Source organism: Montipora foliosa, chromosome 12, assembly GCF_036669935.1.
Source record: "Montipora foliosa isolate CH-2021 chromosome 12, ASM3666993v2, whole genome shotgun sequence".
In the NCBI taxonomy this organism is placed as follows: Eukaryota; Metazoa; Cnidaria; class Anthozoa; order Scleractinia; family Acroporidae; genus Montipora; species Montipora foliosa.
In genome coordinates, this window is record NC_090880.1 from 34,318,326 (window position 1) to 34,340,825 (window position 22,500).

Genomic DNA, 22,500 nt, shown 5'->3' on the forward strand with positions numbered 1-22,500 from the left:
GTTCTTACTGCTTCCTCTGCAGCTTTGGCACATGGTCCAACATTTTCCGCAAACCCAAGATAGTTGTAAGAACCAAGATTTAGGGCCTTAGTAGAGTTCCCAGTAAGCCTGAAACAAACAACCATTTTTCTAAAGACAACTACCTGCATTCCTTTTTGAGACCTTCAAATTGAGTTTCCCAAATCCCATAAGATTCTAGATTTTCTACATTAATATTAAACTGTACATGAAAAAAATCTCCCTTCTGGACGGATATGATAAATGCAGTTTCTACGTAACAGTGCAGAAAAGAGCTACATGTAATTCAGTGCAAAAAGACGTAACAAAGCAGGCACTCTAATTGGCCAATTATCAAAGAAATCAACAGATAGCCAATCAAATGCTAGCCCTGGATGGCACAATTTTTGCACGACTATGTGATATGCATGTGAATGCTTCTGCTTATAACTACAGCAGGCTTTCTCAAAATTTTCTCACATCTAATTATTAAGTAATCAATTCGGAATAAATAGGCACCCGTAATTTTTTCAAAGGCACCCAAAACTAATTTTGTTTGTCTAATTATGCCAAATAATACTCAAAATCATGTGATTATCCATATAAAAACTGCACTTTCTTGTTTAGCTTTGAATTACCTGAAGGACCATCCATAGTCATCAGTTGCTCTATCCAAAAGTTCAATATGAGCCCCAGGCACACTACAAATTGGTCGGTTCCAACAATCTCTTATTCTAGTATAAAGATTCCTTGTGTAGAAACTTTCAAAATCTGCATAAAGGGGGATGAATCCCTAAGGAGAGAAAGAGTAAAAAGTGACTGATACAATATGAAGATTATAGAAGGTAAGTACTCACACAGATGAGCAGTAAATGATTGTTTGAACAGTTACAAAATTAAATTTTGGAAAGGCATTTCACTTGCAATTCAAATGTGAGGTTAGTTGGTATCCATTCTAAATAAGGTAATTTCATTCTGTAATCAATTTTAGTTTGAGAACACCAACATTTGAGTGCAACTGAACTGTATCAAAAAAGATTGTACTGTAACTTGCTTGACTTGTCTCACTAACGGATGTTGTGTCAAACAGCTCTCATTGACTTTCATTGAGTTCACATTTGTTATTCGCAAGTTAAATATTTTCCCTAAATATATGTAAATAAAAAAATGGAAACTATTTTCCTGAATTCAGCTTTAGCACAGCAGTGTAACAATGGAGCTTTTTTCCCCTGCAAACTTGTGATCGTTTCAAATGGTTGGCATTAGATGCCATGCACCAAAACCCCACAAAACACTTCATTACACTTTACACTATGCAATTTTTCCCATCTTTAATAATAAAAGAAAAACCTTGGTTTTAGATATAGAATCGAGAGGATCGGCATTCACTTGATAAAGTAACATTGTTTTCGGGCTAGACACGGATCTGCATTTAGGTCTAAGCAATGATTTTGAAATGGTTAGCCTCCTACTGAATGTAAAACATACCTCTATTAAAATACTGTTAAAATCGGGCTATTTCCAGTAACTGGTTACGTTGGTTTAGCGCATATTAGCAGGAATCTGACTTCAACAGGTGTAGGTTTGATTCCTTCTAGATCTACTATTCTGAATCATTTCTTTGTTATCATCATAAATCACATTGTAAGATTGAAATTAGTTTACATTATGTAATTTCATGCAAAAAGTAAAGGGGGTTTGGGTGGATGGCATTTAATTAATGCTGATCATTTTTAAAAATGCTGTCAAGAGAATTTTCCCCCTGAATACTTTAGCTTGACCTCTATTGATAAATCATGCATACATAAGTAGCACCAATGCCAATATGACTGATTGTAAAAACACTATTTATTATAAAAATGATGTGTTTCAAAGATATATTCCTTTGCCAAAATCATCCAATGTTTCATGTTTGAACAGGGGTCAAAACTGGGGTCTTTCTGCAAGTACCGGAAAGCATTGTGTTTTTGGTCACTTGGGATTAGTCTTTATTTGGAGTTATTTTGTTTTCAGTCTTTGTTTCTTTTGTTTTACGTAATTTGTGCTCCGCTACCTGCAGAAGCTGCCCAAAACTGTGTATGTTCGGCAAATATGCGCTCAGTATTGATAAAATCACGATGTGTGTACTTGACTGATAAAATAAGACCTAAAATGCATTCTTTGTCGATGACGGCATGTCCAAACATGTGTACGGACAGAGACGATCATTGAAACTCGTGTTTGGACAAACTATATTGCCAAATCGCTTCTCGCTTTACATAGCGAACTTCTTCAGTTCTTAAGCGACAATAGCATTTGGTTCCCAGCGCAAAATAAAATCTGCAGCTAAACGCCGTTGTTAATTGATTGTTTCAGCTGAGGTGAACGCCTACTGCACATCATACAGCCAGCTGTCTTAACGCTAGCTCAAAGCTCATCATTATGCAGACAAGAGATTGTTAATCTTATAAACTACTTTCTATGTTTTCTACGCTGCCATAAAGTTCTCTTCGGTACCCTACCTTGTTTCCAGACTCTTTAGGCGCTTTTGATCTTTCCAGTCCATATTTTCGCATGAAGTCACGTAAGTAACCGAACAGAATTAAAAAGAAATATGACAAATACGTCAAGACAGCCACTTGGAAAGGGGTATCTTCAAACTCTTCCACAAAGGAATCTTTGAAATCTTTAAGCTTCTCTTCGTTTTGAACTGATAATCCATTTTTTCGGTCACAAAAACCATTTTTATGTGACTTATTTGTCCGTCGACGCCTTGCTGTGTACGATCCCGCTGCCATCTTGAAGTTTTCGCCCTAGTGCTTAGTTCCCTCTCGTATAGAAGGCAAAACACCGACACTTGCACTAAGAGGTCATGTGACATCGTAAAGTTACATGATTTTGCCTTCGAAACACTTTAGTGGGTCATCTCTTAAACAAAATAATAGTGATTTGGTTTTTCAAACCCGCACCATTTGCTTAAAATGAGAAAGTCCGTAGCTGGTCACGTGACCAAAACTTGAGTTTTTAAAATTATGAATTACCCCTTTCTGACACAAATTTTGCACTTGAACTTCAAGGAAAATGTTGAAAAGATGATGTGGTAACGTTTATGGCACATCTGAACTCAACTATCAAACATTTAACGAGATATAAGCAAAATGTAGTTTTGGCCGCCATGTTGGAGGGCAAGAGTATGCCCTCCAACATGGCGGCCAAGACAAATCATGCTACTTTGTTGAAAAATCAAAGTACCATAAAATATCTCCCTTAAATGCGTTTCCTCTCAAATTTCGCGTGTAAGATACTTTTTATGTGTTCTGTCAATTTTTGGAAACAGCAAGATTACAACTCACTGTTTAAGGGAAGCATTGGTCACGTGACCTCTTAGTACAAGTGGCCTATAGTAAGCGCGTGCGCGTGGGCACCCGTGCAAACCATTAGTTTTACATGTAACTACAATTAATTGTTTTTGAGATAATATATTGAGACTTCTCTTTAGATTGACGTGCATACCGCTGATTTTGAATTGGCATTTTGTGCATTTCTCAGTGAAGATAAAATTGCATGACAGAAGAACTTCGGCTCTCGCGGACCATGTTACATCAACTGGTCACAGTTTGAAATGGGATCATTTTGAAATTTTAGCGAAAGGGCGATCTGACACTCACTGTAAAAATAAAGGAGACACTGTTGATCAAAGATTTAAAGCCCATGTCAGCAGCGAAAAGCTGTGTCTTTCTTTGTTTTTTTAGTGATCTTGTGTATTTAAACTCCAATTTTGTATCAACCGCCACTTCTGAAGATGTATGCAGAAGCATACGAAACGTCAAGTCAGAAAGATAATTTCAAATGATGCGTTGATATCTGATGTTTGTCACCGCTGTTTGTGTGTTATTTCTGATAAAACTGAGATGGCCAAAGAAAAAGAGTATTTAAGATTTGACTGAAGAAACTTGTGAACGGCCCTAGTCATCAAGAGTTTTCAAGAAAAGCAACCGTTGGATCAACCGGCTTGATCAGATCGGTGTATTGAAAAACTAAATATTTTGAGCAACAACCGATGCTACATAGCTTTGATTTAGTAACGAACTAAATCAAATCTGTGTTGTATCGGCTCTTGCTCAAAATATCAAGTCATCAACGCGGCAAACAAGAAAAATTCAACAGGGTCACGGGCGTAAATTTTGAAGATGAAAGCTATCACGCAGACCGCCCGTTCTCCCCGCACGTGGCTGTCAGCTATAGAGACTAGTGTTTTCACGTGACGCCACGGCGGCCGTGTTAGTGTACCTAAACAAAGGAACGGCGGCCATCATGGTGTACCAAACTAGTCCTTCGGGAATTGAACCCTATTTTATGCAAATAATTTCTTTTGTTTCAATTATCAAATATGGCTCTGGTCACGTGAGTGAAAACCACTCCATAACAATTACGAGGGAGAAGTCAAGGGGGGAGAGCAGATATCCATATAGTACCTCGGGTACCGATCGAAATTCTTTGTATACGTAACTTGTGAGCGCCTCTCGTGAACCTCTCGCGATTTGAGTGCTCCTACAGCGCCAAGTAAACCGTCAATACCTGATTTTTTTATTGAAACGTTTATTTCTGGTCCATATTTGATTCAACATCATCTACTGCGGTCTTCATAATTTCACTCACGCGCAATTCGCTCTTTTGTCGGCCCTTGACACCTAATTAGTTTTTACAGCGATTCTCCCTCGCTTTAGCTAAACCAGTGAAAAGTGAACTGAGTGAAGTAGCGACATTACAGCACTTGCTAATGATTAGAGCTTGTAACCTGGATCTGAGCGAGTAGGAAAGCACATACTTTCGGCAGCTTTTAAATCCGACGAATAAGTATAAAATGAAGAACGGCAAAACGGAAAGGCACGATTTTGAACAGTCTTGCTCCTTTGCTCTAATTATAGCGAAATTTGTACCTGCAAAATCTCTTACTAAAACCTAATAGCGTTTACACCGCTCGTTAACATAATCTGACTATGGTCTTGCTTGAAAAACTGTTAAGGTGTTTTCCCCGTAATGTTATGCCATTGTTTTGCTCCTACAAAGTCTCCGATTTCATCGATGGCATCAAGAATCTAAAGATAAAAGAAAAGAGCAAAAGTAAGACGCTGGCGTTTAATGAAATTAGGCAGGCTAAATCGTCCTGAAACTTTTTAAAATAATTTGTTGACCACTGTTAAGAGAAAGCAACTTGTCTTCTTTTGCTTTCAAATTGCTGTGAAACATTCTGACCCGAGCAATTTGCGTATAAGATACATGTGTGTGTCTAAGAACATTATAGAATCGTAACAAGACTTTCTTGTCACCGCTTTGCAGGATTCTTCTGGTTTTACATCTCTCGTGATGATAAATGAAGTTTGTAGGCTGCAGCTGTACGGTAGGAGTGCAGGAGGGAAAATGAGAAGGACCGTTGCTGACGTTGATGTGTTCGACAATCTCGCGAAAGTCCGTCTTAGAGTCAAGGCCATTCTCTTTTAGCAGCACCAAAAACACGGACTCTGGCGAAAGCTGGACGCGGACTTCCGGCTCTTCTGCGCATTCTCAGAAATTTGAAACAATAGCGGAACTGCCCGTATTTTTGGCTAAGAGTCCGTATTGTTGGTGCTGACCAAAAGAACAAAGGACTCTGGAGACGAGAATGAGTCAAGGAGTCCTAAGCTGTGCACATGCGTGTTTGGCTCTTAATGCGCAAGCAAAGATTCCATCTCACCTCGTCTAGCATTTCACGTGTATGCCCAGCTGACAGGCAGATCCTGATGCGACATTGAGTCAGATTAGAAACCGCGGGAAAACAAATGGCAACAACAGCTATTTTCCTCACAACCATTTCTCGAAAAAATGCACTAAAACATACAAAGTTGAATGACTAAAGCTGCGAGTTACAACCTGTTTACTATTGAACACAAATAATAAAACACCGTATTACTTCTGGACCCAAAATGGTGGTAATTCAAAAAAAATCTTGGAGCTAAAGCAAACTATCAAAATTGTCATAACTTGCCGGAAATAACACACTTTCGATAAGGTTAATATGTGAACTTTCAGTGGTTAGTTACAAAACCCGTTTTGACTGCATTCCCAATAGAGTGTTTTCACTTGACGCCATCAAAATCTAAAATCAAAGCTTCGAGGTTTTCGCAAATTTTTATCGATACCACGTAAAAAATTACTTAGAATTATTTTTTTTTTTTTACCAGTTTTAGGCCCCTTAGCGTTTTTCGTCACCTTGCGTGACCAAGACAGGAGCTGAGATAAAGCTGTCTGGTTCAAAAAACAGTTTCGCCTTGTGATGTTTTGGCCAATTAAGCATTACATGTTTATGCTCATTTAGTTCTGTTCACGAGCAAAGAGAGAGGTCTTCCATCGCAAACTGAGCTACAGATGTTGTTGTTGATTCGAGGCCACCATATTGTGTCCCTCCGTGAAACACCAACATGGCGTCACGATAAAAAGCTCTGTAAAACTGAGTGATATGTTTCCGCAAATAACTCAGAAACGCTGCACCAAACAGACTTGAAACTTGGAGGAGTTATTTATATATTATAGTCTTTTTATAACATTTCATTTTCTTGGCTCCTATTCTTTGAACGGTTTCGGATTTTATTTTTTACTGCGTTTCAGTGAAAACACTAAAAGTGGCGATCTGTTTCAACCAAAGATAACATGCTTATCTCCGTTCTCAAATGACCCCTTGAGGTTCCTTTCCTTGTTAACGTTTCCCCATTCAAACCTCAAACCTAATGACTTAAATCCTATATTGCGAGGAGGGTGACATGCCTAACCCTTTTTGTCTTACTTTTATAATAAGGAAAGGATGAAATCAAAACTGCCAACGTCTTCACACTCAGATTTAAGACAACCTTTTCCACTTACGCAAGCTTGTTTGGTGAGTAGATCATAAGAGGAATAATAGGCGACGCTTCATGGCCAAAAACAAGAAAACCCATTTCTTTAAGCCGTCGTCTGAAATACCTGAGACAAAATCGATCTGATATAAGTATGGTGGGAGATTATCATGGTTAAAGCACTAACAAAAAAACTGTAAACCCAGTAGACTGCTTTCGATGTATTAAAATTCAGTCCTAAACAAAAGGCATCATCTCGAGGCTCTGGGCCTCGAATTGTTTAGGACTGAATTTTAATATATCGAAAGTGGGCTATCTCCAGAGTCTGAATCATTTTTGACTAATAAACCAAGATTCTACTCAACTAAAAAAGTTAAGAGTTTGCCACGTTTATAGCAACAAGCATTTATTTCTTACTTATTGTTTTCATATAAAGCTGTCAGTCTCTTCCTCCCTGGAAAAAATGAGACCAAAATGGTCATTACTTAAACGTATCTGCAATGCTCTATTTAAACTTCGTTTTTCCGCTCTCCGACGGTTTATTATCGACAAATTGTTGAAGAATTTTTTCCTCTGGGGAGAATTTATGCGTGGCTTATCTTGGATTTTGAATGATTAACGAATTCACTTTAAACAGGAATGAGCTGTGGAGTAGGTGCGAGTTCTTGGCTTTTGGTGAGAGACCTTAGAGAGATTAAGCATTTGCGTTACGTGATACGGCAAACGCGAAACGGTGGGCTGCCGCTTGTCATAAAAGCATGAAAATTATGTTATTCTTACTCGTCTCTCTCTGTTAAAAAGTCACTTGATACCTGTAGCTAACACGCAAGAAATTAGCTCATATCATGCAAACGAGTTTCTTCCTTTTTGGGAAAACGCAAATTTTAGTTCGATGTTTGTCGTTTGCCGTTTCTCTTTCTTGTGTTGGTGATATTAGAGGGACATGTGAATTTTACAAAGGTGAAATGTTTGGATATCCTTGAATGTTCCCAAGGAGGAAAGTGCATAGCTCATGCTTTTAAAAATCTAGTTTAGAAACTAACCTTCATCTGTGCCATCTTCACCCATGATCATTTTCATGGATGAAATCACTTGCATGGCAACTGGCGGAGCCATGGAAGACGCATATGCCGCACTATGGGAACTGCCTCTGATATGGTCGATTATGTCCTGTGAAATAAGACCAACATCGGAAATGCAATTGTTAAGTCAATAGAAATAAGTACGGGATGATACGTAACAGAAACTCATGTTAAGTATATTAATTATAGTATCTATAACAAAATTCTCGAATTTGATTGGTTTTGTGCGCGCCTATGTTGATCACGTGGGTTTCCAATTACAGGCGTCACTTACGCCATTCGCGCGTCAATCGCACGCACTTGGATGGGAGGTCTCTCTTGCTGTTTTCCTACTGTTTGCAAATCAGATTGAATATAATTTTAACTTTTTCAATCAAAAAAGGAATTTAAAGAATTTTTGTCCTCGAATTTTGTTCTAGATACGATTAATTAGTAATTCAGTGAACCTTGTGTCGAACAATTCAGGGAGTAATCGTAATCGTAATTTCAAATCACTCGCTCGATTACTTCCTGAATTGTACGACACTCAGTCCAATTACCATTACCAATTAAACCCACGGTAATGTAACTTCAATAAATGTCAAGCAGTCCGTTTAGGGTCAGGGTTAGCTACTGATTTAGAGCGTTCGGTGTTCGGCATATGTGTACTTCAGTCAAGATATTTTAAGATAAATTAAAAATGGAAGTATGGGTTCGAAGACGACCGTATGTCAAGCAGACACCCCCAATTTAATACAAGAATTTAAAAGTTGCCTGGCGCTATTTGCTGTGCATCGTACTTGGAAGAATGTTTGTGAAACGAAAAATAGCGACCCGATCCCTTCTTTCCCTCGCAGTATTATTTTCTTATCTCGTTCGGCCAGAATGGATTTACATGCCTCCACCCACCCACTATAACCTCTGATTATACAAGATGGTGTTAAAAACGTGATGATGCTTTTGTGGCCTGATTTAAATATACGTGGAAGGAGGCCACCAGTCGCTTAAGCACGTAGTGCAGAGGAGTTAAATTGGGTACCATCAAAGCGAAATTCCATAAATGGTAAGAAAACAAGGTCAGAAAGAGATTTAAACCCGGGAACATAGCTTGAAAATCCAACGCCCTAGCCACTGGTTCTCCCACCCAGGTGCAACTCACAGATATTTCAGTTCATCTTTTAAATTGTGAAAATACATTGTTCTTTTAAATTCCAGTCAAATAAATGGCGTTCCAAAGTAAATTTTACCTGAGATGCAGCAATGTAACCTCCCGCTGCTCCAAAACTCTTTGTAAGTGTCCCCATCATGATGTCGACATCAGCAGGGTCCACCCCAAAATAATCTACGACACCCCTTCCATCTGGACCCACTGCGCCAATACTGTGTGCCTCGTCCACATAGAGATACGCTTTATATTTCTTTTTAAGAGCCACCACCTCAGGTAAACGTACTACTGAGCCCTCCATACTAAAATTAAAAATATACATTAGGCATTGTAAGTTCAAGCAAACAAGGAAACCTCATTTACCAAAAATCTGCCACCATTGAATAAAGCACTGCAAACATTTGATTAATTTTTTCCAAGGCCAAACCTTTGCAGGGAGCGGGCAAGCTGCTCTCGCGCATGTCTTTTCGCCACGGAAACGGCCAGTGCGGACGAGTGTCTGAAACCAGTTGTAATGAGCACCTCTCACCTGTAAACGCCTTCGACAATAATGAGTATTTTCCCCCAAGTTCTGCGAATACGATGATGCCCTTGTACAACTGATTCACGAAGGACACTTTCAAGGCTCTTCATATCTAAGGAAAAAAATTAAAAGGCAATTGTTAAATCCCAAGAGCTGAACTACACTTCTTCGGAAAATCAGGTCAGTTAAGCTAAAAGTCCTTCTTTCTTAAAAATAGACTGATAATTTTAGGCATACGTACACACTCCATTTAAAAGCCACAGGAATATCACATTAATATGAATCTCACCGAAAGAGTAGAGCCAAATCGTTCTTAATTAGTTATTCAAATCTATGCTTTTTCAAATGATCACTGATTTATGCAAAGATCGACCTCTCGAATTCAAAGGACCACTTACAGACAACCCTTGAACTTTCCTTCTGAAATTGGTCAGGGATATCTTTAAATAATAATAATAATAATAATAATAATAATAATAATAATAATAATAATAATAATAATAATAATAATAATAATAATAATAATAATAATGATAATGATCTTGACTTGTCCGCACCTTAGGTAAAATATAATTATGCGACCTAATTCTCAACTACTGTGTTCTCTGGAGAGGTAGAAGATCGCTCAAAGCAATGTTGGTGGAAGAGATCCTTCGCCATAACTTCGTATCTCTGTTCCGACAAATATCCAAGATACTGTGTTGCTTTAAGCAGTAACCCAACTCGTAACATCTGGCAAAGAGCTTATCAATTCTACTTTTAAATATTTACTATAAAAAGAACACCCCCTGAGCTCAATAGCATATGTAAAAACAGGAAGGATCAAACTGCTCCAGAACCGTACCTTGAGGAACTCTCCTATTTATAGAAACATATTTAGTACGGTAACCGTCGACAACAACTCTCTGCTTCCTCTAATCTAAAAAAACTAATAAGCCAATTAATAATATATGGATTTATATTAACTTGCGTCAATTTACTGCAGAGGATATTGTGTGATACAGGAAAAAATTCTGACAAAATCGGCGCTACCATTCAGCCACTTTAGCCATGCGTGTTGACATTTCAAGTAATTAATGCCATAGCAGAGTTATGGCCATCACGATAATCAAACTGATCTAAATCGATATAATCTTTGAAAATACTGCAAATTCATGACTGAAAAATCAGTTAAAGTGTGTATGCTTGCAGCACCCACTCACCGTTATGTTTGAAGACTTTTATTTTAGCCCCCGACAATATAGCTCCTGTTACCAATGAACGGTGATTCAGTTCGTCACTGATAATCAAATCTCTCTTGCCCACCAAGGTGGGTATGTTGGTAGAATTGGTTGCAAAGCCCATACCAAAGACCATCGCAGCAGGCTTTCCAACAAACCGAGCCACAAGCCTCTCCAGTTCATTGTGAAGATCAAGTGTACCTGATCAAGACAATTGAGGCGATGAAAATGTCAAATATTGCGACTTAAAGGGGCTAGGTCACGCAATTTAAGGCAATTTCAGCACTGATCGAATGGTCGTAGAATTAACTAAAATATCAAAATAATTGTTCAAAACTATAGAAGAACTCTAACAAAACACCGGGAAGCCAAGAAGGGACATGGATGGACAAAATTGGAGAGGATTGAAAATGGATTGATTTCGGTAAATTTGAAAAACGTCGGCCAACCTTTTTTCAAATTTATATCAGTTTATATCAAAATGTCATTTACACAGCTGGAAAATCATTCTCAGTAGTTATGTGGCCGTGATTTTGCAAATGAAAGACTCTTGCTCTGCCGATTTGACGTTTACAGCTCATAATTAACAAAATTGAACAAAATTACCTAAAATAGCGTGACCTAGCCCCTTTAATGGCACCTCTCAAGACTCTAACACTTTGTGGTGCTTGAGAAGGAATAAAATGTGATCCCTTAGAAAGCAAAGAGGACTTCAACGGAAAGGGGAGTAAATTCGCAGTCACAGGTAGCCCAAGCTCTGAGCTCAATGAATTGGAGCGGTACCTCACTATTTACCACGGCTAACAGGAGGAAAACCTTGTGGAATAAGCAAGCAAATTAATGTGCCATGAATCCTATTTTTTATTCGACCGAATAAAACACACTATATAGAAGATTTTCTAAAATCGGGCTACCTGTGCAAGAGCAAGACAAATCGTCTACTAATAAACAATTGGTTTCCTGTGCTTAGTGCCGAATGCAAAAACTTTCTCTTGATTGTAATTGGCTTATGTGATTGGCCGCATCTGTTACGATCGGTCACCTTTTCTGCATTTTCTGAGTCTAGACACTCAACTCACAATCTCACCATATTCATGCCTTGGGCTACAACCAGCCAGACCATATTTTCTTACTGCTTCTTCAGCAGCTTCGGCGCATGGTCCAGTATTTTCCGCAAACCCAAGATAGTTGTAAGAACCAATGTTGATTGTCTTGGTTTTTTCTCCAGTAAACCTAAAACAACATAGCTCAATCAGTCAATCGATACAACCATCCATCCAGCCATCAATCAACCAGTTAGTCAACCAATCAGCCAGTCGATCGGTCAGTCAGTCAGCTATCCAATAAATCAAAGTTTATACGTGGGATAGGAATGTACTATGCATCAAAGAGATTCATCTATGAAGTGCATGATATGAGTAAAATCAGGTCAACAAGAATTGATACATGAAATAACACACATACGGTGGTTATAAGCTAACTGTATCGCCGTCTACCTGTTAGATGGCCAAAGACCAAGGCTATCTAAGAATTGATATAAGGTTAAACAAGTATTGATTGAAATCATAGTGATATGAAATACACTTACGACGTTAAAATTGCATTAAGGCTAAAAATATAGCTCTAGATACCTACATACTTAGTTCACCACTGCCCATAGAGGTTGCTCAGGGTCCAACACAGATCAACAACCTTACGAATCCCAACTGGCCGGAGACAAAGCATTTGGCTATTCACGCGTGCAGCTGGGAAATTCAGTCAGGGACTCAAGGAGCGATCAAAACGGGTCTTGAAGCCGGCATGTACGTCCAGATCTCGAGGCAAGCGTCCAAACCACTGAGCCGTACTGCCTCCATCAATAAAGTTTATTTAAAAACATGGTTATGATACAAGTTGCTTGGCAACGGGCGAAAGGACAACTGAAAAATCAGAGTCCTAGACAGGATTCGACCCTACGACCTTCGTAAAACCGGTCGGATACTCTACCCATTCTGAGCTACTAGAACTCCTAGGGAGCTACTGTAGGTCGTTTATCTACTGTAGGTCCTGGATGGATAATGTGTCCCGCTGGTCTACAAAGTCAAGCACCTCAATTTTACAAATACATGAACGATGGAAAGGTGTAATGAGCCATTGGGAAGAACATGATACAAGTTGTTTGGCAACATTGTCCATCCAGGACCTAGATGAAAGACCTACAGTAGCTCCCTGCTGAGGAATTTTAGTAGCTCAATGGGTAGAGCATCTGACTTGTGTTACGAACTACTGTAGGTCTTTCACAGTAGGTCCTGGATGGACAATGTTGCCAAGCAACTTGTATCATATTCTTCCCACGGGCCTATTACACCTTTCCATCATTCATGCAATGATGGTTATTTCAATGACGTAAAGTGCACTGCCCTGAATGTCAATAAAAAGTTTAGATACCTGTAAGACCATCCACCGTCATCTGTGACTCTTTCCATAATTTCAATAATTGGACCTGGGGTGCTGCTGATTGGCCTGTTAAAGCCCCAACCGACCGGAATATAGAAGAATCTCCAAAAGCGATTTTCAAAGTCCGAGTAAAGTGGGACAAAGCCCTAAAATGAGACAGATTAATTGTCACTATAGTTGGTATTACTTTTTTTGGTCAAACCAAAGGACCACCGTGTGCTGGAGACCGTGAGTTCAATACTGGTAGCCAGGGTCTTTAAATTTGTCGTGACGTCTAGAAGTGTTAATTCTTCTTGGATATCAACCGTAGGTCCCCATCTCACAACCCTTTAATATCCACAAACTTACAGGGACGTTAAAGATCCTAGACATATGTAATTCTTTATTTTTTGGCACGGAATTCCCGGAAGAGAGGGATTGATATATCAGCTTTGAAGTACTTCTGGGACAAGTGATAAATGATGAAAGAGTTTACCACTCTAAATCCGAGGAATACTACTATGAACTTTGCAAAGGTACAACTTTGCATAATCAGCCGTTTCTACCCTCTCATCAATATATTCAAATGCCTTAGCAGCATTGTTCAAGGCAATATAGCCGTCAGGAAACGCCCCTAACTCTTCGAAGATAGCACATGCGCAAGACGGGGCTTACGGCTTAATTATTCAACAAATACCTGCTTTATCCTCTAATCATCCATTTTTGCCTCTTTGCATAATGCTCTATGGATCATATCAAGCCGTTCAGTTTCATTTTTCTATTACTGTCTATTTGAATTAAATGGCATTTCTGCTAAGACAATTGTTTAATTAGAGTGAAATCCTAATTGTGGACATATCAAAATTCTTTAAAAGCTCAGTACGCGCGAAACACGCCGTTGCATAACACTGAGTTAACATTGAAGTATAAACTTTAGGCGCTCCAACGATATAACACCTACGCGAGTGACAACTTTTTCATACACTTCCTTTGAAAATGAGAGCCGGACAAAACGTTGTCTCGACTACAAAGGTGACCGGCCTGCTAAAGCCACCCTCTTTCGAAGGTAGGGTTATCCACCTAGCCGAGCGAACTTTTTGCCATCCGATCACTTTGGCTCACTGACACGGGTCAACATGGTCAAGGATCATGGATAAACAAATTTATGATACGCCAGTGCCGGCGTTGTCAATGACAAACATAATTAAATTTCGCTGAAGACTGAGGAAACTGAGGGGAAGTGTTTTACCACGTAACGGAGCTCAGCTAGGGAAAGTTCGAAAAATCATGACTTCAAAAAAATACTATGATCCTTGCAAGAACAGTGTCAAAGAAACCATCGAAGAATTTATTTCAAGCAAAAAAGTGTATAAAGCGCTACAAGACAGAGAAGGAAATATTATGAGTACGAACTGGTTGAAACCGCAATTTTAAAGAAAAAAGTAAGGATCTGGATCACTACCTGGAAAATAATCACATGTGGGCGGCACATATGCTATGGAACGATCTACAAGCTGAAATCAGGAGCAGTCTTGGCTTCGGGAGGGGAAGCAGCAATCGAAGACGCTTCTGTTTAAGTACGCATAGTTATAGATATAGTATAATTGAATTTTAAGCATTAATTCTTAGTAGACATTGACAGCATAAATCGGCTGATTTTATTAGTTATTATTATTATTATTATTATTATTATTATTATTATTATTATATATTATTAATGATTGTAGTATTATTATCAATTATTGTAAAGCGCATTTGATCATTTCGCCATGCAGAAAATGCGCTATAGAAGTGAATAAAGTAATATTATTATTATTATTACTGAGTGGTAAATGATTTGGTAACGATTTTGTGACACCTTGACGTCGTTAGCCGAGGCTATATTGTCATTTAGTCGCCGTTCTAAAGTTGATTCGGTGATGGAGGTCCGAACAGGGTTACCCGGACACCATTTCTGTTTGTTAACCGTTCGGCGGGTTAACGACCTTGAAAGCCGACCCTCATAACGTTAACAGAGAACACAGAGGCATATTGCGCAACTTACCTCGTTTTTATGCTCGGTGGGTTCCCTTGATTTTCTAAGCCCGAGTTTTACCAATAAATCGCGTAAGGTATAAAAGAAAATCATGTTGCCGTAAAACAAATACGATAGCACTGCTTCATGTAAAGGTGTGTCTTGATACGATTCCACAAAAGATTCTCTGAACTCCTTAAGCTTCTCTTCATGGAGAGCAGATAATTCATTTTTTTCGGAACAAAAGCCATTTTTGCGTGATTTGTGTGCCCGGCGTCTTGTCAGTTGCGATCTCACCGGCATCTTGAATCTTTTGCACTCACATTTAGAGACAAGGGTTAAAAACACTAAGGGTACAGCTGTTATGTTTATATACTTTTCGAATAAATATTGATTCAAGAAATGTCCAGTTCACCAAGTAACAAGACGGTATTAATGGGTCTCAGGTATGTAACACTCTCGGAATTAAAGAGAGTGCCAGCGGTAAACTGCGTTTCCTCAACTGAGTACCACTGTGTGCCGCTGAGTGCCCTTCTGGCAGGTAATTTTACCGGGGATTTCGGCCATCGGTTAGCACTTTACAGGTCGAATATCACGTGACGGCCTTAGCCGATGATGTCAATCACGTGTTCAAGCATAGCGGGATCATGCATTACTGGTCAAGTGCAGTCCAAACGTTTGAACTTTGAACCTACCCATGGGGAAGGGTGAATTTCAAAACTACAATTTTTTGTGCAATACTGTTTTATGACCACAGTCACAGGAAAGCATTAACCAGCGCGTTCTGACTACAATTAACACTAATTTTGTGTTAATGTTATTTACCGTACGGTATTTTAGAAACATATCAATATACTCTCGATATCTTTCGACCTTGCTTTACATTGTAGTTACGTAAACCCCGCATTAAATGGAATTCTTTATTTTTTGAAAATATTTGGGAAGAAAGGAAAGGAGTAACTGGAGTCCATACAAGAGAACAAAAATCGACTATCATCACAAAAGGAAGAAAAACAATGTTAAAATATTATCTAATGGTTAAACAATTATGTAATTACTAAGGGACGATAAGAAAGGCACACAGGGTAATCTCTTTGCTTCATGTGATAAAGAATCATGTCTTGTTCCGTTTGGCCGCTCGATAAAACAGCAAACATGTTTGGTCACTAAACCTGTTTAACATGTTTTATAGCAAAACAATTTCCGTTTGGACCTTGACCAATAGGTACTTTCCCTGGGAGACATATGTTTAAAAGAAAAGCAAATACGGTTCAATATTATGGTAATTGAACTGGGTGGGGTGCAATTTGGTCTGAAATCATACGTGTGATTTCAAAATCTTGTGATTTGAAATCCCAAGTATGATTTCAGACCAAATTGCCCGACACGAAGTTCAATTACCACTTTATTGCATCCAAATAGTGGATTTTAGTAAGTCAGTTGCAAACTCCCCAAAATGTAGGTCTTCAGCCTGAATGAGCTCATTATCATCATTCAGAAACTGTACGTAATTAAATTCATTCTTTTTTGATTAAAAAGCAAAGTATTTGGATCAAAAGTTGCAAAATTTGCCACACAATGGCTTTGACTTTCACTTTCCGGCAATTTGATTGGCTGCATTAGACAAACCATGAAATCTGATTGGTCGTTTTATTTTATTGTTCCTTTCTCATTTGCTGGGGAAAAGGTGAGTTTTAGAGCAAAAGATAGTGTTTGGGTTGATGGTTAGTGCTTCGTTTTACGGTTAGGGTTAGGGTTTGTTTGGGTCACGAGAACCCCGGGCACGGATTTGGCAGGCAGAATCTCGATTTTTGGAAGGGTGGGCAAATTATTGGTAATATTAAATTCTCACTTAAATAACAAAGGAAAGGAGGCGATGAGACGTGATTCAGAAGCGGCAAAGTTCAGTATCAATACTTTTTTGAAGCTTATGTTTTAAAAAGGCTGTAGGTGTAATGCAACAAAGCCTGGTGTATTGGTTATTTAGTACTGTTTAACTGAAGGGTAAACATTTGAACACACTCACTAATCTCTGATTACTCCAAGTAATGTTTTACTACTGTGTAACTAAAATGAGTCAAAAAAGTTAAAAACCAGAAACCCATAAGGGTTGAAACGTGTAACGGCCCCTTGTGTGTTGGGAAACAAGCTTCTAAGTATTCAATTTGCTAAGTACCATATTTGGAACAACAAGAGCGAGTGGTTTCCAAATATGGTACTTAGCACTGAAACATTCAAGCAATCAGTCCGCACTGAATATTCGGAAGCTGTGAACGCGCGTTACACGTTTCAACCCTTATGGGTTTCTGTAAAAACCCAATTGTGTGAGCACTTTAAAAAAATACTGTTAAAAGAAAGATAGTCGTCACCTTGATAAAGTAATAATTGCTTTTTTGGAATCAACATGACATACGTCATGTACTGTGGGCCATTCCATTTGAAATCCACACCCCCCCTGTTGACGACACATCCCCCCCTTCAGAAAAAGTTGATATTTTATTTCTACCCTCAGATGAATGAGGATTTTTTCCAATACCCTTCAGAAATATTTGGAAGATGAAAGAGTGCCGACACATAGACCCCCTCGGAAATGCTCTTCAGACCCCCATCAGAAAATCTCGTCAACAGGGGGGTGTGGATTTTAAATGGAATGACCCTGTAGGTGCTTGTTATAATCAGGAACATCCATTTCTCTTGTCTTGTGAAATTTTCTAGTCCTTTACTATGGTACTAGTATTTGAATAATTAATAACTGCAATTACAATAACTGTTTTTCATCTTGCATCTGTAAATCTCATTGTTGTTCTGGTATTGGTATCCATCTGTGATGCCTGAACTCAATTTTTTTAATTTGTCGAGTGGCACTAAGTTTAAAAAAATTCTCCATATTGAAATGTTGCAGTTGTATTTAAGTTTGAACAAAGGATCCACAATATTTCTAAGCAAAACTCCTTCCAATCAACATATTCAAGCTTCCTTATCTTTGCCCTGACTGAATTGTGCTTGTGATGATGTCTCTCTTGACATCTGCATACTTTCCAATAGATCTTTCATTCTTGAATGCAGAGAATCATTCCAGCTCTCCAGTTTGTCTAAACAGGAATTCAGCTGATCCAGTTCCTGATCTAATGCCTCATACTCTGCAACAAGATTTCAAATCAAGATTTTTGCCAGGTTTCTCACACCATCTTAGTTTGGGTTAAGGGGAGGGGACAAAGCTAAAAGTACATTTAAGTCTGAGATTTGGACGACTTTAAACCTCTGTACTCCGGTAAATCCGCTATGAAGTATGTCCGTGTAGCTAGATACCGGTATTCAGAGTAGTATTCAGAATATCATGGCAAAAAATCAACATATTGCCAAATGGTCTCTAGAACGGATTTTGACATAGTTATTGGTACTGAAACTTGGTTATCTTCTGCCTATAGCTGTTCAGAGATATTTTGAAGCTCATATCAAATAGAAAGAAGAGACAGGGTATCAGACCCACATAGTGGTGTTCTGATTGCTTATAAGAAAGATCTTGCTGTCACTAGGGAGAATAATATGGAAACAGATTGTGAACTCTTATGGTGCAGACTTCAACTAGCAGGCTGTAAAACCATCTACCTGTGTGCTTGTTATAGACCGCATGAGGATGATGAACAATCCTTGTCGGAGCTTGAAAGGTCACTGTTGCTTAATAAAAGATCACCATCATGTACTACTAGGCGGTGACTTCAACCTCCCAGGGTGGGACTGGAAAAAAACCACCTGGTAAAGGAATGTAATTACCCAGGTCTGTATTACCAATTTGGTGACATTTTGGACGACAAAAGTCTAGTCCAATTAGTCAAAGGACCAACTAGGCAGCAGAACACCTTAGACCTGGCTATCACAAATCAGCCTGTCACCATCAAAGATGTAACTATTGTTCCGGGGGTCTCAGATCATGTTTACCCACGTGTTACTCTAGACCTTAAGCCTGTGAGGCATAAACAGACACCTCGAAAGATCCCACTTTATAAGAGAGCTAGAGAGTCTGGCTGATGAACTATTTAAGGATATTGGCACTGTAACAGCTGACATGAAGAACTTAACAACAAATGAACTCTGGGAGAAATTTAAAGCTACATGTACAATTAATAAAGGAATTGATAAGCACCAACCACAGAAATTCAGCAAGCCAAAAGATAACTTTCCTTGGATTACCAGTTATGTCCAGGTTTGACCCTAATTAGATGCACACCCAATTTTGACATTCAACACAAAGTGTCCCTTTAAGTTTAAGCATTTGCTACCTATTTTCAACAACAAGGTAAGGGTAAAGATTAGCGTTATTTTTAGCTTCGGGCAAATGCAGCAGTTAATCTTTACTTAAAGAGCAGCATTTGCGGGACACTTTGTGACGTAAATTGTCTGTATTCTGAGACACGAGTGATGTTGAAGTTGGCAAGAAGAGGAAGGGAACACTTTGTGACACTTATTGAAATCCGCACGCATCTAATTAGGGTCAAACCTGGACATATCTCTGGAGATTAAGAAGATGATTAAAAAACGGGGTTGGTTGTCAATCAGATGCAGGGGCTTGGTTCGGGCCCTAGGAGGTGTTGTCAATCAAAGCAAGATTACAAAGATGAGTAGCACAATCATGATGTACATTTGGGAAACCAGTATCTTGAACGAACACTTCAGGCCATATCTCCGCTCGTAAAAAGTGCTAGCCACTCACATTTCGCAGATATGCTTCTTACATATTAAGTAACATTTACTGTGTAGATTAGCGAAATCGGTCGCTTAAGTTTAGAATAAACGGATTCGGTTGACCACTTTGGGGACAAAAAATGGTGCGTCACGCGTAACAAACAAACTAGTAAGACAAGCACAACAAGGTTCTTCAGACGGCTTGTACTTTATTCCTCACAACGAAATCGACAACATATTTCACATACACAATGTTGCAACCAGTAAATAAAAAAATTGTGGTTAATTTCTCACCAATGACTGAGAAAAGAGGGCGAAAAGCACAACAGTCTTGAGCGTCACGCTCCTAAAATCTTCAGTGCTGTTTTGCAATTTGCGTCTGTAACCCACGGATGTTTTGTGGTTAGGCAGAATAAAATATGGTTCGAGAATGCTCATTTGTGGTAGTTGCTTTGGAGAAAGTTTTACCGAAAACTTCTCAGCACACGAAAAGCCAGAGCATTTTTTCTCAGTCTGAAACACTTTGTCCGCCATTACAATTTGCCTTAGAACCAAAGCACAGCTTCGCAAAATGTCCTCTGTATCTTGCTTGTCCGAGCTCACAGTACAAAACCCAAAGAAAAACAGAATGCTCATCTCATGTACAAATTACACGCCAAAGCTCAGAAAGAAAGAATTCAAATTGTGAAAGAACGAGACCTCTTTGTGAGTCTGAAACACTTCTTGATGTTCAGAGGTTGACAAAGCGAATTTAGAGCGTGAAAGAACCAAAAGTTTCCCCTTGCAGATCTGCCATTACATTTCGAAACGTTCCCTCAGAGCAAGCTTTGCTACCAGGCCTTGACTTGTTTTTATCCAGTTAAACCGGTGTTTTTCGGACTTCAGCCCATTTTGCCCTGTTTTTTTGCAATCCATGTGGAAAATTTCGCGGGAATTTCTCAATTGCGAATCAAGCAAAACATATAATCAACTCTGAAATTAACATTTCTGTTATGTCAAAAGTTAAAATGAGAATATTTCGGGTTATTTAACAAAATTTTTTAGGGTAATCCAGGCAAAATGAGGAAATTACCATGCCTGCAAGGGGTCATGGGTAAATTTAAAATTGCTTATTTTTGATCCATCAGTACAAAAAAATTTCATTTTACATTAAGATATCAGCTTAAGAGGCTATTTGATTTTGTCAGGTTCCTTTTCATCCAATTTTATGACAGCATGAAAAATTTTGTAAAATTTCACGATGTTACACAAATGTACATCATGATTGTGCTACTCATCAAAGAGGATCAGGTGGCTTAAGAGATATATTCAAAGAGAAATGCAGCAGGCCTACTGGAGCTATGTGGAGTCTATCATAATGCCCACTCTGATGGGGAGAGTAAGGAACAGTCGGGATAACCAAAGATTCTGCACCTTCATCAAGCACTGTCGATCTGACACTTTAGGGGTCAGCTTGCTAAGTGACGAAACAGGAAATAAAAGTATCCACGCCAGATGAATTAGCTAAATTAATATTCTTAACACACAATTCCAGTCTGTATTTACAATAATTGAAAGCCGCTGCACCACATGGCTTGTTGCCATGTGGTGAAACACAGTTGTTGGAATTTGTTCATGACCTAACATGTAATATGTTTGTTTGTTGACATCCCACAAAGAAAAAATGTTGTCAATGTATTGTTTCTAAATCATTGGTTTTATGACGCTTTTGCTAAGAATCTGTGTCTCAAGATTGGCCATAAAGATATTTGCAAAGGCAATGGCCATATTAGTACCCATGGCTACTATGAATTTGTAGATAGTTCTTTCTGTTGAACTGGAAAGAATTCTTAGCATTTCTTTGATATAGTTTGTGGGGATTGAAGGGTCATTTTTGTGAAAGTTTTCGTATGCTTTGCATGCATAATGTTACAGTACTAGTGATTCCCTCTTCCTGTGGTATATTTGTTTGTTATATGACTAGCTCCGTGAACAGGCAAAATGAACCAAATCCCGTGCTGTGATTGGCTACCTGAGCAGGCAAGATAAAGCTATGCTGCCCGCTCGGGATTAGTTGCTTGGTCCCGCAAGATGAAGTGTGTATTTCCTGCTGGAAAAGTTGGAGACATAATAGATATGGACTGCTTTGTCTCCTTTTATGGTGATGTGTCCTGAATGAAGCTAGAAAATTTAGCACTTGTTCCATGTGAAAATGTGTTGAACAAATGTTGAAGTATTCAAAAGTACGGTAAATGTCAATCACACTTCTGAAAGTAATACTACGGGTTTAGACAAGGAATTTTTTTGTCCCCTTTATGTGGGGGATTATCCTCATTTTGGTAGGGATTAGACCCAAAAATATGTCCCCTGTATGGAGGGCATTATTCCTTGTTTGGTTTTGCTTTGTGGCTAATGCCTCATGTTTCCCTGGGGTGGGGGGGGGGGGGGGGGGTTAACCCTTTCAGCCCCGATAGTGCCAAATGGCACTTATAGATTTTACTCTGTCTAACGCCAGACGATTTTACTCGTCAATGGGGAACCCCTCGGGGCTTAAAGGGTTAACAGTGACTGGTGCATTATAAACTGTGACCTCGA

The 22,500-nt window shown here is 38.8% G+C and overlaps 3 protein-coding genes across 3 annotated transcripts in view; all 3 read right to left on the minus strand.

Moving 5' to 3' along the window:
- LOC137979022 (serine palmitoyltransferase 2-like) overlaps window positions 1-2,792 on the minus strand; it is a 14,945-nt gene extending 12,153 nt beyond the window's left edge. Inside the window, exons 1-3 of the mRNA XM_068826172.1 lie at window positions 2,499-2,792; window positions 636-790; window positions 1-108 (exon numbers count right to left, since the gene is read on the minus strand). The exon at window positions 1-108 is cut by the window's left edge and continues 38 nt beyond it. Of these exons, the coding sequence (XP_068682273.1) occupies window positions 1-108; window positions 636-790; window positions 2,499-2,774 (539 nt within the window). The 5' untranslated portion in view covers window positions 2,775-2,792. The remainder of the gene's footprint in view (window positions 109-635; window positions 791-2,498) is intronic.
- A 1,774-nt stretch (window positions 2,793-4,566) lies between these two features.
- Window positions 4,567-15,776, minus strand: LOC137978428 (serine palmitoyltransferase 2-like). The gene is made up of 11 exons (XM_068825355.1): window positions 15,274-15,776; window positions 13,242-13,396; window positions 11,902-12,047; window positions 10,797-11,015; window positions 9,601-9,706; window positions 9,154-9,373; window positions 7,889-8,015; window positions 7,263-7,299; window positions 6,874-6,972; window positions 5,711-5,843; window positions 4,567-5,075 (listed from the first exon to the last, which is right to left on the minus strand). Exons 1-11 carry the CDS (start codon window positions 15,544-15,546, stop codon window positions 4,998-5,000), a joined length of 1,593 nt encoding a protein of 530 aa, XP_068681456.1. The 5' UTR covers window positions 15,547-15,776; the 3' UTR covers window positions 4,567-4,997.
- A 1,349-nt stretch (window positions 15,777-17,125) lies between these two features.
- Window positions 17,126-22,500, minus strand: part of LOC137978434 (bublin coiled-coil protein-like) — a 5,798-nt gene continuing 423 nt past the window's right edge. Inside the window, exon 2 of the mRNA XM_068825363.1 lies at window positions 17,126-18,383. Coding sequence (XP_068681464.1) covers window positions 18,211-18,383 — 173 coding nt within the window. The 3' untranslated portion in view covers window positions 17,126-18,210. The remainder of the gene's footprint in view (window positions 18,384-22,500) is intronic.